Source organism: Symphodus melops (assembly GCF_947650265.1).
Source record: "Symphodus melops genome assembly, chromosome: 8".
Taxonomy (NCBI): Eukaryota; Metazoa; Chordata; class Actinopteri; order Labriformes; family Labridae; genus Symphodus; species Symphodus melops.
Genome location: NC_136698.1, coordinates 24,513,539 through 24,527,816, shown reverse-complemented (window position 1 = coordinate 24,527,816; position 14,278 = coordinate 24,513,539). Strand labels below are relative to the sequence as shown.

Here is a 14,278-nt window from a genome sequence, read left to right as displayed (position 1 = left end):
CCCGTCGAGATGAGTCAAAAGGAAGATGAACATCTGTTTTAAGGAGACTGTTGACTGGAGAAGTTTCTCCACATAGAAACAGAGCAGAAACCACAGCAGCTGTCCAAACTGAGGTAAAAGATGCACTGTAGGGCCGTCAGTTCCTACCATAGATTTATGGACCACGTCTGTAAAGTGTCTAGAGTGAACACTTGTTATGAATCGACGCTATACAAATAAAGATGACTGATGTCTGTCAGTCTCCATACTGTTCTTCAGAAACTCTCTACAAAGCTAATGAGCAGTCTCAATTTACTGAGTATAAGGAACCAAATGCTGTGAGATGTGTCTTCATTCACCTCAGAAGCAAAACTAACTCCATATGGAACAAACTTGTATAGTGAAGGTTAAAATCAGAATCAGAATGAAGTAGCCTTGCCTTAAGATTTTCCATGTGCAGTATACACCTTTAGTAAATGTAAAGAACATTTGAAGGCTCAATTCTCCTTCAATGTTTCACTTCAATACATTTCTGACTCAATACATTTTTACCCTGTTTAATTAACTATTTCATTTTTACACCATTTTGGTCAGCTCTTATCACATGTTCTGTAACATTAGCATTTTCATTTCACTTCCATCTCTGTATATACAGTACCTATATGTAGATGTGAAAAAATTCCTTCCTTTGTGCACACCCTTCATGACTGCCCAAGTGTCACCAGGGCCAAAGCCCTTCGTCGTTTTACGAAGCACGCCATCATTTTCTCATTCCAACGGTGAGGAGCAGCTGAGCTGGTGAGTGTTCAACTATATTAACTAAACAACCCTCAACATAACCAGCTACTGTATTCACTTATATATTGAATATATATATTGTTGGAAACATTCATTTCCTTCACCTGTCATATACGTCTCAGGTGGTAGTGATATTTAATTCATAGGGTAAAGTATAAAGGGCTGTAACAGGCTGAAGAATATTAGTTCTGTCTCATTGACAAACAGATTTATTCAGAAATGTTCAGACAGCGACTCAGATCATCCAGGGGAGCCTGTGGAGTCAGCCTGATGTTATGTTTTATTTTTCAGTTGTGTTTGAATTACTGAATGTTCCTATTGGTTAATGAACACATGATGGCTAATGACACACACCTTCACATCGTGGTTTCTCTGGTGTCAACCGTGCTAAACAAATGAGCTGCATGCACCGAAGTCAGGAGGCGGGTTCAGGAGTATCCACTTACCTTTTATCCGCCAGGTCTGTTTTATTGCCGACGAGCATAATGATGACATCACTTCCCCTCTCTGTTCTCACATCCTCGATCCATTTCGAGGTCTGCTGGAATGAATTCACATCTGTTGGGAAAGAGGAGAAACAAAGTTTCTCGTAAAGATGCTGTTTGTGAAATGAGAGTGACTCCTCTCCTGCTTTTACTGCAGCAACAGTACCATCGCAATTTACTACTGGATTTCCACACAGTGACACGCTTCCTGTTTGTGCAACAGCTGGCCGCCATAATGTGAAATCTGGTGACATAAAGTGAATCAAATGTTTTACCCTGCAGGCGAGTAGAGGACTTAAAAATAACAGATTGAAAGCTCAGACAGCTACTTCAGAGAAGTCACTTCACATAAAAGAAGCATCACGTATACCTGATATGTGTCTGACATGTCACAGACTCCGCACTTTGCACTTGGTTGTCTAAAAAGCTGGTAACCAAAAAGTCAACTGGTTTCTTATGTTAAAAATAAACATCGAATCAGATACAATGTTTATGTTCTTTTCCAGCTTATAACACAGAATAGTAAAGAATATTGTAGATGTCAATTCTTGTTTTAATGTATTTTATTGTCAGCTTTTGGTCGCTGTGTTGTGATGTGAGCTGCTGCAACGCTTCATTTTCTAAACTCAAACATTCATTACAAACTTGTTCATTTATTTTATATCTTTTTGGCCTTTGTTTATGGGACAGCTTAAGGGAGAGGAAATAAAGAAATAAAGGTGGTGGGGTGGGGACAAGAATTATAGTGCCGACGTTGGGAATCAAACCTTTGGCTATTGTTAGCGGACTAAAGCGTCTGCTCTACGAACAGTTCTAAACCAGCGTCCCTCAAATACCTGAGATTTAGTTTTATATCAAAAACAAAAACCTTCATTTCTTTCACTCCCTGGTGTGGCTGTTTTGCCTTTACTGTATTATATTTGACTGTCACAGCTCTTTTTGGATCCACTCTGTTCTACACGTTCAAAATGAACAGACTGCTGTAACAGAATGGGAGCCAATCCAGACATGATTGCCTATTAAACAAAAAAGTTGACTCAAAGCTGTACGAGTCCCAGTTCAGGTCTTGGGTCCAGGTTTAATATTGTAGGGATGATTAGAGTAATAATGAAGAGACTAGCCCATCCAGTGAACCTTATTAAACATACCTTAAGATATTAGAGGCCTCTGCATTGTATAGAATACTGAAATTATATAATAAATCCATTATAATGCACACCTCCAGCTCTGTAACGTGCTAAAGCTCCAGTTATTCCCTTCGACCTTGTAACATCCACGGCGATTTCTTGCAGACTTATCGTATTTTATTGTTGGATTTGGACTTTAACGACACAGACCTGTCATCTCTTTCAGGGTGAAAAAAACAGGGTATGTTTCTGGGGAAGGTTATCCCATATTTGATCCTATATCAAGAATAAAGTTCACTTCCTCTGCAGCTGTGTTACAGCCGGTGTCTCTGTTATTTATGGATTAAAAGGGAATCTACTGACAGCTCTGAGGGAGAGTGTCTCTTCCTCATATGGATAATGATGACTATGTTACACTTTATTCAGACCAAAATAAAGGAACATTTTTAGTGGATTTAAGAGTGTTCACCCTTTTATCATGTTGAAAAGTCAAACTTTGCTTCCTCTTGGTTCACAATATCTTTTAAATGGTGCACACTGCTCCCTGTTTCTGACTGTTTTCACACCTTTTAGTTGAACTTTGTGCCCAGTTTGATGACCTGTTAGGTCGGGTCAGTACCAGGATTAGTTGGATGGACCGGCTACCCACATTCTGTTTCAGCTGTTTATTAAATCTCCACCTGTTTGTTTTGTGGACATTTCAGTGTGCCTACCAAGTCACATGTCAAGAGATATAAACCCACTTTAATACATTCTGCTTTGATATAGAGAGGTAGGGGCATGAACCTAAAACAAATATGCTTTTGCTCTGATACGCAGTGCAGAGAATGAAATGTTTTGGAATAACTACATTGTGATTTAGATTTTTAAAAAAGACTAAACTTTGCCACTCCTGTAAAAAGAGCTAAACACGAAGGTTTTAAGCTTGGGGGTTTGGTTTGATTATTTCTGAGTCATTTTAAGGGCTGAAACTGTTCGACGAGTCTCAAGAAAATGTGCTTTGCATCACCTAGAGCAGTTTAACAAGTCTGTATGTTTTTATTAATGACGTTGCATTATCTTTGTATAAATAATGAAACTTTTGGCCTGAACACAAGTTAAAGAATGAGCAATACTCCTGTTATCTACTTGATACATTGATGTTTTAACTTTAGTGTGTTTGAAAGATCAGGTCTTGCACATTTAATCTAACAGGTCGGACAATAACGACTCAGCAGCTAAGTGCGTGTTATATGAAGTGAGGGGGGTACTGACTTGTAATGTCGTAGACCACCACGGCCACAGTGGAGTCGCGTATATAACTGGGGATGAGACTCCTGAAGCGCTCTTGTCCCGCTGTGTCCCAGAGCTGCAACCTCACCTGTGGTTCAGAGAGAGAAAGCTGAGGAGGCTGAGATTATTCAGATAATCAGAGAACCTGCGAACAGTCAGCTCCCCACACACGCACACACACACACACACACACACACACACATGCTTACATAACACACACAGTCATACACGTGTAGTCAGAATATACAGCACATATTCACACTGAGGCATTATTTGTATATGTGGACTCCTGACGCTCATTTCAAGGTCACATTGCTCTGAGAACGATCCCCTGAGATAAACAGACATGCAGGCAGGTTTGACCGTCCTCATCTACATATCACAAGGTGCAGAGGTGCCATGCAGCATTAGTCACTGATCTCAGTGCATGCATTACTGTAGTGATGTACGGGGGTAGGTTTATACTGCCAACACAAACATCTTTGTCATGACATTGTACAGCAGTAACTGCAGGTTCTTACCGTTCGATCCTCCAAGTACATGGTTTTCGACAGGAAGTCTATTCCAATTGTGGCCTAGTTAAAAAAGAAGAAGAAGATATCAGTCGATCAACATCTCTGTTAATATCTCAGGAAGCAAAGTGTTTACTGAGGGGCTGAATGATGACAATTCAAAAAATAAAAACGTTGTGCCATGTTGTTTACATATTTATTTTGACATGACGTATAGGTGTAAGTAGAATTGCTTCAGCTGTGCAATAATACATAATATGCTTTTATTTTAGAGAAAGGAAATTAGATATTGTTAGAAATCAGGGATAGAGAGAGAGAGAGAGAGGGAAATGACATGGGGGGAAAGGAGCCACAGGTGGCAGCTGAGCCTCTGACACAGGGCGCACACACTAACCACGAGGCTACCAGTGGCCTGAGCCTCAGATTTTCAAAATGTCTGATATAATTATGCAACCTATTGCTGAAAAGGTAGAGCATTTAGTAAATGTATGATGGTTACTTTAAACAAAAACAGATACAGTGTTACCCTTTAAAAATGACCAGACTTTATTCTCAAAATGTATTTATTTGACTTCCCACAAAGTACGAGCTGCTGCTTTTATTCAACTTTATTAACAGCTTGTGTTGGATCCACACTAACACTTTCAAACATCACAGTCAAACAACATTCCTGTCGACACAATCAAACTCAGCATGCAAAAGAAGGGTCTGCTATCATTACCGAAAAGAGGACATGAAATCAGCTCAGGTACCTGTACAAGGATTATCCATATAATAGAAAACAACATCACAGAAAAGTCAGTGTAAATACATGTTTAGCCTTCAGTTAGTTTGTTGATTCAACCGTTTCTTATGTCTGTTCACAGATCAGCAAACTGAATATCTATCCAGTATAATCAATTCATCATCTGATCGCGCCCCTCTTGTGTCAGGAGGCAGATGGCCCTGTTGTTCCTTCTCTCAGACTTGTTTACTCTCCTCAGACTCTCCCAACAACTCTCTGCTCTGCTGCCTGCCATCAAATCATCAGGTGTTCAAGATCAGACAGACCAAAAGCTAGGAACCCAAGTCCAGCTGCAGATCTGGTCAACGTTAACATGGGACTATTAACCTCAGATCTCACAGCGTATGGTTCATCCAAGCACTTTATGGATACCACAAGGAAGCTTGAACAGCCCGACTCTAAATGTAATCAAAAGCATAAAGTCAACAAATATATCCCCTGAGACTCATGAATACTGGCAGTATAATAATTTAGCAGCTGTTCACAATAGTTTGACTGTCTGTTTTGATCAGGACTATTTTCCGCCTTTGGCAGTCACTCTAGTCAAGCTGGTCCTCGTCTGACATCATCATCATAGAAACATAACAACTGAATGGTTTTAAATTTCAAATATGAAAGCAATCTGGGGTTTTTTGTATTGTTTAGATTGAAATGCCAAATGTTTTTATCATTTTTTGAAGGCACTTCTCTTAATATTCAAATAGTTTCCTAACCTTGAAACTTCCAGAATAAAAAGCTCTCCAAACTTTCCAGACGTCATACAAATCGCAGACAAAAGCCATCCTTCCACCTTTTCAAAATAAATACAGCTCGTGGAAACACAGATTTCCTTTGCTTTATAAAACACTCTGCTAAGTTTTGCTTTCAAGTTCAATGTGTTTAGTGTGTTATATAGATTTCAACAAACAGCATGACCTCCCAGTGTGTCAAGTTGTGATGCATGTACATGTGCAGTTGCTTTGCAGTTGAGTGGTCATCTTGTCTTCATTGTTTATCTTTTTAACAAATGTTTGATGACTGCATTTGAGGGATCAATGCAATAAATGTGTGTTTCTCTATTTATCTCTAAAGATCGAACAAATATGTAGGAAAGATAGCGACTGATACATCGGTATCTGATGCCATATCGGGCTCTAGTTGAAACTTTTCCTAATTCAGCAGTGTGCATCTAAAATCTTATCTGGAATAAAAGATGCACTGCAAGAAACAGGAGAGTTGGGCTGAGATATTTTTTTTTTTTGGCAGATGGTGAGCGGTGTGTGACTCTTTCATGTTGTGTGTCCAGATGTTTGAGGAGACGATGGAGCATGTGTGAGACTGAACCAGGAAAACACAGCAGTTCCCATCCAGATGCTTAAAAGCCTGAGCAACCCAAAACTTTAAAAAAAACTGCTCTGACAAGCTGGAGAACATAACTTAGATGGCCCACTGGGAGATTACCCAACTGTGGGGGATGCACCCCTCTTTATTTAAAGAGTAAATAATCCTGTTGCTGTTGATCAGTTCAGGTCCAAATCTCGCTGATCTGGAGGCAGGTGGTGTCTGCGGTGGCAGCTTTCATCAGCAAGCCCTAAAAAAATTACGTCAGCTGACTCAGAAAAATGTTAGTGGATTGAGAGAATTGCGTGGATTGATTATAACTGAAATCTAAATACCTTTCTGTGAAATATGGTGATTGTTAAGTGTAAAGAAAGAGACTATTTGTTTAAAATGTTAAAGACATAAAATTCAAATCCTCCAGGGGGGATCGTCTACCATTCAGGCACGTCCCCCGTCCTCTCCTTTCAGCACTCGCTGCCCGTGCTGATGCTTCGGGACTGCCGTGGTCGTTGCTTACAGGAGACTCTGGAGGAGAGAAGTCCTCGACCTCAAATAATATTTCTCTAACAGAAGCGTCACTGCTGCTTCTCAAGTCGTAGCGTATGGCTACATGACCTAGCTAAACGTGCTAATAAGTTTGTAATTGCTAATGTATGTGGGTCGCGAGCCGAGGACTGTATGAAGATGATAACCACATAAAGGAGACGACGTGTGTTCGACTCCTCTCCCATCTCTACCCGTTGATGTAATAAAGAGATTCTTTAAGATGTCACTGTAGCTGCACTTGAGCTGAAACTCAGGGGTTTAGTGAGTTTAGTATGTTTGACCCATTTACACGACGATATTGAAGCAGATGGGTGTATCAGTTGTGTTTTCTATTTAAGGCAGCCCAGCAGGGTGTCCACTGCCCACTTTGACAGAATTGGGCATCAGCAGCTCGATCACGCACTTGTTTCCTTGGCGATGCCAGCTACCACAGTGGACTCACTCAGAGAGTCTGGCATGAAGACAGGACGTCATTTATACTCCTCGTTTACACTTGGTCGGATCAGACACTGTGGGGCTGAAAATAGACAGCCTCAAATGACTCAAAGCACTGGATACAAGATTATAGCAAGTGAAATAAAAATATTATTTTTTGGCTTTATCAGCCCCCAAACGGATGGGTGGATTACAGGAACTTCCAAAATAAATCCCCTGAAAGTATTCAACAACTTTATCTTTTAGTTCTTAAAGTTCACTCTGTCTGCTTTTCTAGCATTTCGTGCTCTCACTCTTCTTTTTGATTTGTTTGTTTTTAACAAGTACTAGTTGTATTTGTTATAATATGACACTCCTCAGGATGTTCAAATGAGCAGCTCGCCACTTTGTAACCTCTACGACAAAACATTATGACCTTCAATCATGAACATCAAAGTTAGCATCATGGACAGAGTTCAGAGGATAAACATCAGCTACAATTACAACTTCATAGGCAAAACATACAACACAAGCTGCTTTTCTTTCAGTCTTATTGTATTCAATAGGATATACGTGAAAAAAACGACGATTGATGAGTGTTACTATCACTGCAATGCACATTCAATGGTAAATAAAATCGTTCTTCTTTGACCCACAAGTCCATAAAATGAATTTGAAAATGGATGAAGGTACAGACACGTGAGTTAACATAGACGAGCGCTGATCTGAACCGCTAACAAAGACAGATAGCTCAGTGGTTCCAGGGGTAGCAGACTGTTTCAGGCCCCAGTTTTAAATATAGAATCCCACACAGGCAGATATACATGAAAATATTAGATCAGCAGAAATTATTAATATGCCTTTTACATCTTTAATCAGCCCCCTCCTTCACTGCTCACCAGGAATGAAATGCTCCTAAGATCTGAAGGATTTCACTCACATTACATTTGAAATGTATTCTTGACTTCTTTACTAAATATAGCTTTAGTATTATTATTTTTTGACAGGATGTTAAAGAAATTTGAGATTTTGTAGGGGCTATGAAACTCCCCCAAGAAACAGACATCACATATTATAGACTGCAGCAGGCAAAACCAAGATTTACATTTCAAACATTATCTCAAATATCCAATTCTTTTATCTTCATGTTTCCATAGTTACCAAAGATATGCTGATCATTAATACAAGTACTGTATGAGCAATTTGAGGTAAACGCTTTCTGAGGTAAGGATGGGAGCTGGGTTTTTTTTAACTCAAGGCTTTAAGCTTCAGACTGATGTGCAGGTTAAAAAACAATGTTAAAAAATGTCATTTTGACCTGTGGAACAATAATCTGATTGACGTTGGTAGCGGGTGTTGGGTTAATCTGACACTTGAATTAAAAAAAATAAATTAAAAACAGATTGAAATCTTTCACCAATGTCTCAAAATCACAAGATAGCTAATGATTCCAGTGAGGAGGAAGTCCCCTCCTTCAACTGTACAAATGTTTCACAGTTTAATAAAACTCCTGCTTCATCTGGAGGAGGTCACCCAGCATGAGCTCTGCAGTAAAACTAAATCAGATCATGTTTGGGATGTTTACCCAAGCAAGATAAGGAATTTAAGACCCAACAGCATCTTAATGAACGAATGCAGGGTTTTTAATTCTGTTTTTATGTTCGATAAGGATCTGAACCCTTCTCCTGATACCAGCGCTCCCTGCAGGACTTCCAAGCTCCTCCATCTGGCAGGGACGCTATCTAACTACTAGACCTTTGGTCACAGTGAGCACACTGGCATTTAGCTCACAGCTTCGCATTTGAGCAAAGCTTGTGATCTCTAAAAATCTGATGAATTTGAAGTTTTCTGCCCGCACAACAGGAAACAGATCAGCCTGTGAACATGCCTCCTCCATCAGGCCGCAGGCTGTGCTTTTAATAAATGAAGAACATAACAATTACCACACTCTGCATGTGCAGCACTACTCACAGTAATGACTAGTGCCAGTGCAGAGTCATAATTAGGTCTATTTAACTCCATTCATTTGTGTCAAAGCATATTAAAGGTCGACTTTTTTTAACGAAAGACTGTAAATATTAATGGACTAAGGCTGAGACACGTCACTCATCTGTTACTGCAGGGGGCGCTGGAGTCCCATCGATGGGGAGCCGTAACTTTCAGTCAACCTAACGACATTAAAGCTGCAGCTGAGGTGGGTTTTAAACCTCTTGACAAACCGCTACATCGCGCCCACCACTAAATAAACTCAGCTATGCGCTTCATTGTAAATAACTCTTATCCTCCAAAAAAATCAATGAAAGAAGAGTTTTGAAAAACTTCACACCCATACAGTGTGTGCCACAATCAAAACATGAGCTGATCAGCCCTTCTTTGTACCAGGCTGTACACACATGTTCATATCTGCTGTAAAAACAGCCTTCTTTGAATGGGTGTGTGTGGGACTTCTGGTACTCCTGCAGTGAGCCTCTGGTGGACACTCTGTGAACTGCAGTTTCTTTGCACTTCCACACTTCTCTGTCATTGTTCAACACCGGAGTTTGCTACCTACTTACAATCCACTACAACATTATGTTAAGACTAAAGCAATCATCCAACCCTGCTCACAGATTGTGTGTCTCTGCAGTGGTTAAACAAAAGGAGAGACAGCTGGAGGAGATAACAGAGGCTGAGAGCTGCAGCCCAAATCAGCATCATTTAAAATACTTTTGGATTCTTCAAATCTGCTTTTTCTATAAAATTAGAATTCATTTTAAAGTTTCCTACAGCTTAATGTTCACAAGAACATGTCCCATCGATAACACATTAATAATCAATGACAGGTCCAGTTTTATAGTGTCTCCTCGATATAGGAGGTAATTGATACATAATAGAAACAATTAGATTATGTAGGAACTTGTTTGCAAACTGAAAATGCTGACCAGCAGTCTCAGGCCTTATATATATCCAAATATTAGATCACTGAAAGAGCAACGTTTCAGTAATTTTCAGAAAGCCCACTGAATCAGATCCACCGGTTGCTACACTAAGTCGTGGAGTATTTGAGCAGATCAGACACATGGCGTCACAGCCTGGTGGCCAGGAATGACTGACAGCTCCACCACGGCTCACAAAAGCGTTCTTCCTCTGGAGGGCTGTGAGCCCTTTAGCATGTGCTGCCAGGCAGTGAGGATGCCTGCCTCTGTCTCTCTTGGCTGACTGGTTGCTTGATGGGAGTCTGCTGCTTTAGAGGCAGCAAATCTGGCCTTAGTCATCCTCCTGCTGACTAAAGCAGTGCACTACCACGCTCGGTTTCATCTTTCTGATGGCCCTCGCCGGTCTCTAAATATACTGCTGTTTTTTTTTCTTTCAAAGGGTTGAACTGAATCTGCCCGAAATTAAAAGCTTGACGTACATGAAAACAACATGCAGTGATTCATCCAGGAAACCACGACTTCAGAAACCTGCTCCTGAGGACAAAAACCTCCTGCAGGCTCGCATTTATTGCTTCTTTTCCAACATCGCTGAAAGAAAATCCAGCCTCCCCCTCTGAGCAGAGGCATAAACACTCAAACCAAGCAAACGCATTCAGCATTTTAATTAATACTCAAAGGTCTGATGAACTGGAAAAAAACTGCAAAATCATTTACAGCCCTACCTGTCACTGAGCCAGAGAGGAAAAAGACACGGGGGGAAGAGGAGGCAGCATGCAAACACATTTAGGAGACACTGAGCTTGATCTATGGCTACAAAGTAGAGGTTATGGTGCCCATAAAAGAATAATTAGTCCTGGCTCGCTGAAGAATGGAACAAGGTGGCTGTTTTGTTTGACGGTGGATTAGTCGTTAATTTGTTTTTTTACACAAATATTTTCATATTCCTCCCTGACTGCTGTTGTCCTCTGGTGCGCAGGCTACAACAACAGCGTAGGGGGCAGGGGCTGACATTAAACAGCATACGGGGATGTTATTAAATAAGCAGATTCTATCTGTCCCGCATCTGCCCGCCCACTCACAACAGGAGGACATGGCTGAAAAAAGCAAAGATGAAAAAAAGCTCTCTGTCCCCCCAGACCTCATCAAAACAAAGGCCGGTGCATAGGTTCGCCATCTGTGTAGAAAATCACAATCCCCCGGATGCTCCTCACAATGACTGCAGTTCGACAACTGCTTGATTCCAAAGTCGTAATTTATCCGTCTGCATTCAGGTTGGGAGTTAGAGCAGCGGCCTTGGAGTGAGACAGACTGCAGGCAACAACAGACGCCCACACTCACTCCAGGTAATTGTACTTAGGAGAGAGCTGCTCTCTGAAAATGATGCAGGAAATGATTGTGTCGCATTTACTCTCTGTGCATTAAGGCCCTTGTTTATGAAGACATTAATCTCACTGCAGCCAAAACAGATCACATAATACTAACAATAGAAAAGAGGAGTTCTTTCAATATAATTAAACTCAAATGGTTTTATTTCATCGAGCGTTTTAGGAACAATTTTGCCAAAGTCTCTGTACAAAATGGTGAGATAATTGGAAAACATAAAGGAACTCTAAAATAAGCAGTAAAAGAGATCTGCCTCTATTATCAATCAATACTTGGAGGTTAAGGTTTGATGCAAATTGCAGCAACCTCCGGGTATAATTTTGCATTAGAGCCGCCGCTGCTACTGATGCGTGTTGCAGCCATGTTGGTCAGGTGGCCCAGTGTTTGTGTGCAAAACTGAAGCCGCAGCATTTTAGTTGGAGAATGACGTCAACTTGGAAGTGTAAAAAAAAGTGGCCTTCCTCTAATAGGTAGTTAGGCTGGCCCCCCATATAGCATATTAATCCCCATAGAACCCAATGTGAATATATTGGGATCCATTTTTATTATACTTATTGATATGTAACATATCAAGCCTTCAAGTTAATGAGAATTTTTAAGAAAAGAAATAACGCCCGTCCCTGACAATAAAGCTTTGTAGTTTACTGTATTCAATAGCTGTAAGGGCTTTTTATTTTATGTTTGCACTCAGCACCTAACTGCTGCCTATTAGTGCTTTGACACCATCTACACAAACTATCTGGACATTTTCACTCAAACTCTACACAGTATTTTTCTCCCTTAAGCTCTCGAGAACATTTCCCTTGTGAAGGCAGGTGGGCTGAAGTGAGAAGGCAGAAGGGAAATATTTTGGAAAATGTACTTTAAGAAAGTGGGAGAGGGTTTGTGAAAATTCATATTCTGCAATTTGCACACAGCCACAGACTACATTCACATGACCAGAACTGTTTTTATTTTTGTTGATATCTTGAATGTGTTCAATTACAGAAAGCACTGATATAAAGTTGACAGCCTTTTTACCCCCCCCCCCGACACACACGCACACACACACACACACACACACACACACACACACACACACACACACACACACACACTTCTTCCTCTGGTAGCTTCCACGCCAACAGTCTGCCGACCTCAAACATTTACATTTGGATATTTCCTGAGTAAAGAGACAATGTGAGTCCATTCATGCACTTCTTTGGCATTTCTTTTTTTCTTCCCGTCAACGTTTACCCTCCACAATCAAAACCCCTCTTTTTGACAATAATCAAATTGAAGCGATGGATTGAAGAGATATTCTCCCTTTTAAAATACTGATGAAGTAACATGTTACAGCCGAATTACTGAAGCCTAAGCATGTTCTACAGCTGTTTGAGTCACAAAGACCTGTAAAGAAACATTTATGTGTTACAGAGAATCAGCAGCTTAACAACATTTAAAAAAAAAAAAAAAAAAAAAGTCTTTACAGTCAGTTTAAAATGTCTGGCTCTGTAGTGTTTCATTATATGGGAATGTTGAAATATAAGAGGATACAGCATCACAGAGCGAACACAGACAACTTAATCCACACACAAAGAGCTATCCAAATCTCATTACAGCACAGCACAGTACTCGTGTGAAGAGCGAAGAATAGAGACATGTCTGTGCTTCCTCTTTTGGGTGGGTAAGTCCAAAGAAGACAGCTCTTTGTAGCAACACTGATAACATTGTGAAACTGAAAGTGATTTCGAGCTCAACATGTTCAGCACTCAAAGCAGAGGCTGACTCTCACTGATCTCTTGGGAAATATGTTTATTTGCTTTCTGGGCAGACGGGTTCGAACTAAATCCTGATATCACTCTCATATCTGTCTCGAAGAAACCTGAACACATTCTTTTTTTTTTTTTTTTTTTAAACCATAATTGTATCTACTTCTCTAGTTCTACTCCTAGGCTGAGTTGTACATCATGTCGTGGACTATAAAGAGCACTGACTCAGCAAATAAAAACAAAAGAAGAATTTTAGATATTATTAAACATATTGTCAGACTAAAACTGATTTATTTGTGCTCACACACTCTGACCTCATGTCTGTCATCATCATTAGGACAAATGAGAGTTACTGACGTTGGCGAATCTTTTACAATGTATTAAAACAGATCAACATGGCGTGTCCACTTTGTAATGTACTGTACAGTGAACAGGGAGCGATATTGGACACAGGCCTGGAGTTTTTGGAGTGAGCTCAAGTTTTGGCTCAGACCATACCAAAAGTTTCTCCTTCAAGCTCTCTAGTGTTTATCCCACAGAAAGTTCAAGTGAGCTGATGTGAGGCAGCAGCAGGATATAATCAGGAGAATTCACCTCCAGGGAGTGGGAGTGGGGTCGGGGACATTTATTCTCTGTTCGCCAGTTTGTTCTTCTCCGCTCTTTTGCTGATAATGTGATTGCTACTTCACGTGGCGCTGCTTTAAAGGCAATCATTCTCATTATAGTGTTGCACAGCGAACTCTGTTACCTCATTGACCATCTCTGCGTCATTCTTTTTACATCATGTCTCACAAACTGAGACTGTCCCTGTCGGATTGGAGGGTGGGGCGGTTTCCTGCTGTGAGGTACATGTGTGTACAAACAGGCCAGCTAGGTTTCAGGAGCAGTCAGTGAAATTCTGTAGAAATTTTCAGAAGGGCATATGTAACGCATTTTGTGTTTTGTTCAGGCCGATTGATGCACCATCACAGCTTTTACCTGTAACGCTCTTT

General features: G+C 40.5%; 1 protein-coding gene across 2 annotated transcripts in view; it reads right to left on the bottom strand.

Annotated features, from left to right (window-relative positions):
* Window positions 1-14,278, bottom strand: part of rab6ba (RAB6B, member RAS oncogene family a) — a 53,444-nt gene that overhangs the window by 15,492 nt on the left and 23,674 nt on the right. The window contains exons 3-5 of one of the 2 annotated variants that reach the window (XM_079350566.1): window positions 4,183-4,236; window positions 3,644-3,770; window positions 1,224-1,335 (exon numbers count right to left, since the gene is read on the bottom strand). In XM_079350566.1, the coding sequence (XP_079206692.1) occupies window positions 1,224-1,335; window positions 3,644-3,770; window positions 4,183-4,236 (293 nt within the window). The remainder of the gene's footprint in view (window positions 1-1,223; window positions 1,336-3,643; window positions 3,771-4,182; window positions 4,237-14,278) is intronic. The other variant, XM_079350565.1, reaches the window with a different exon arrangement.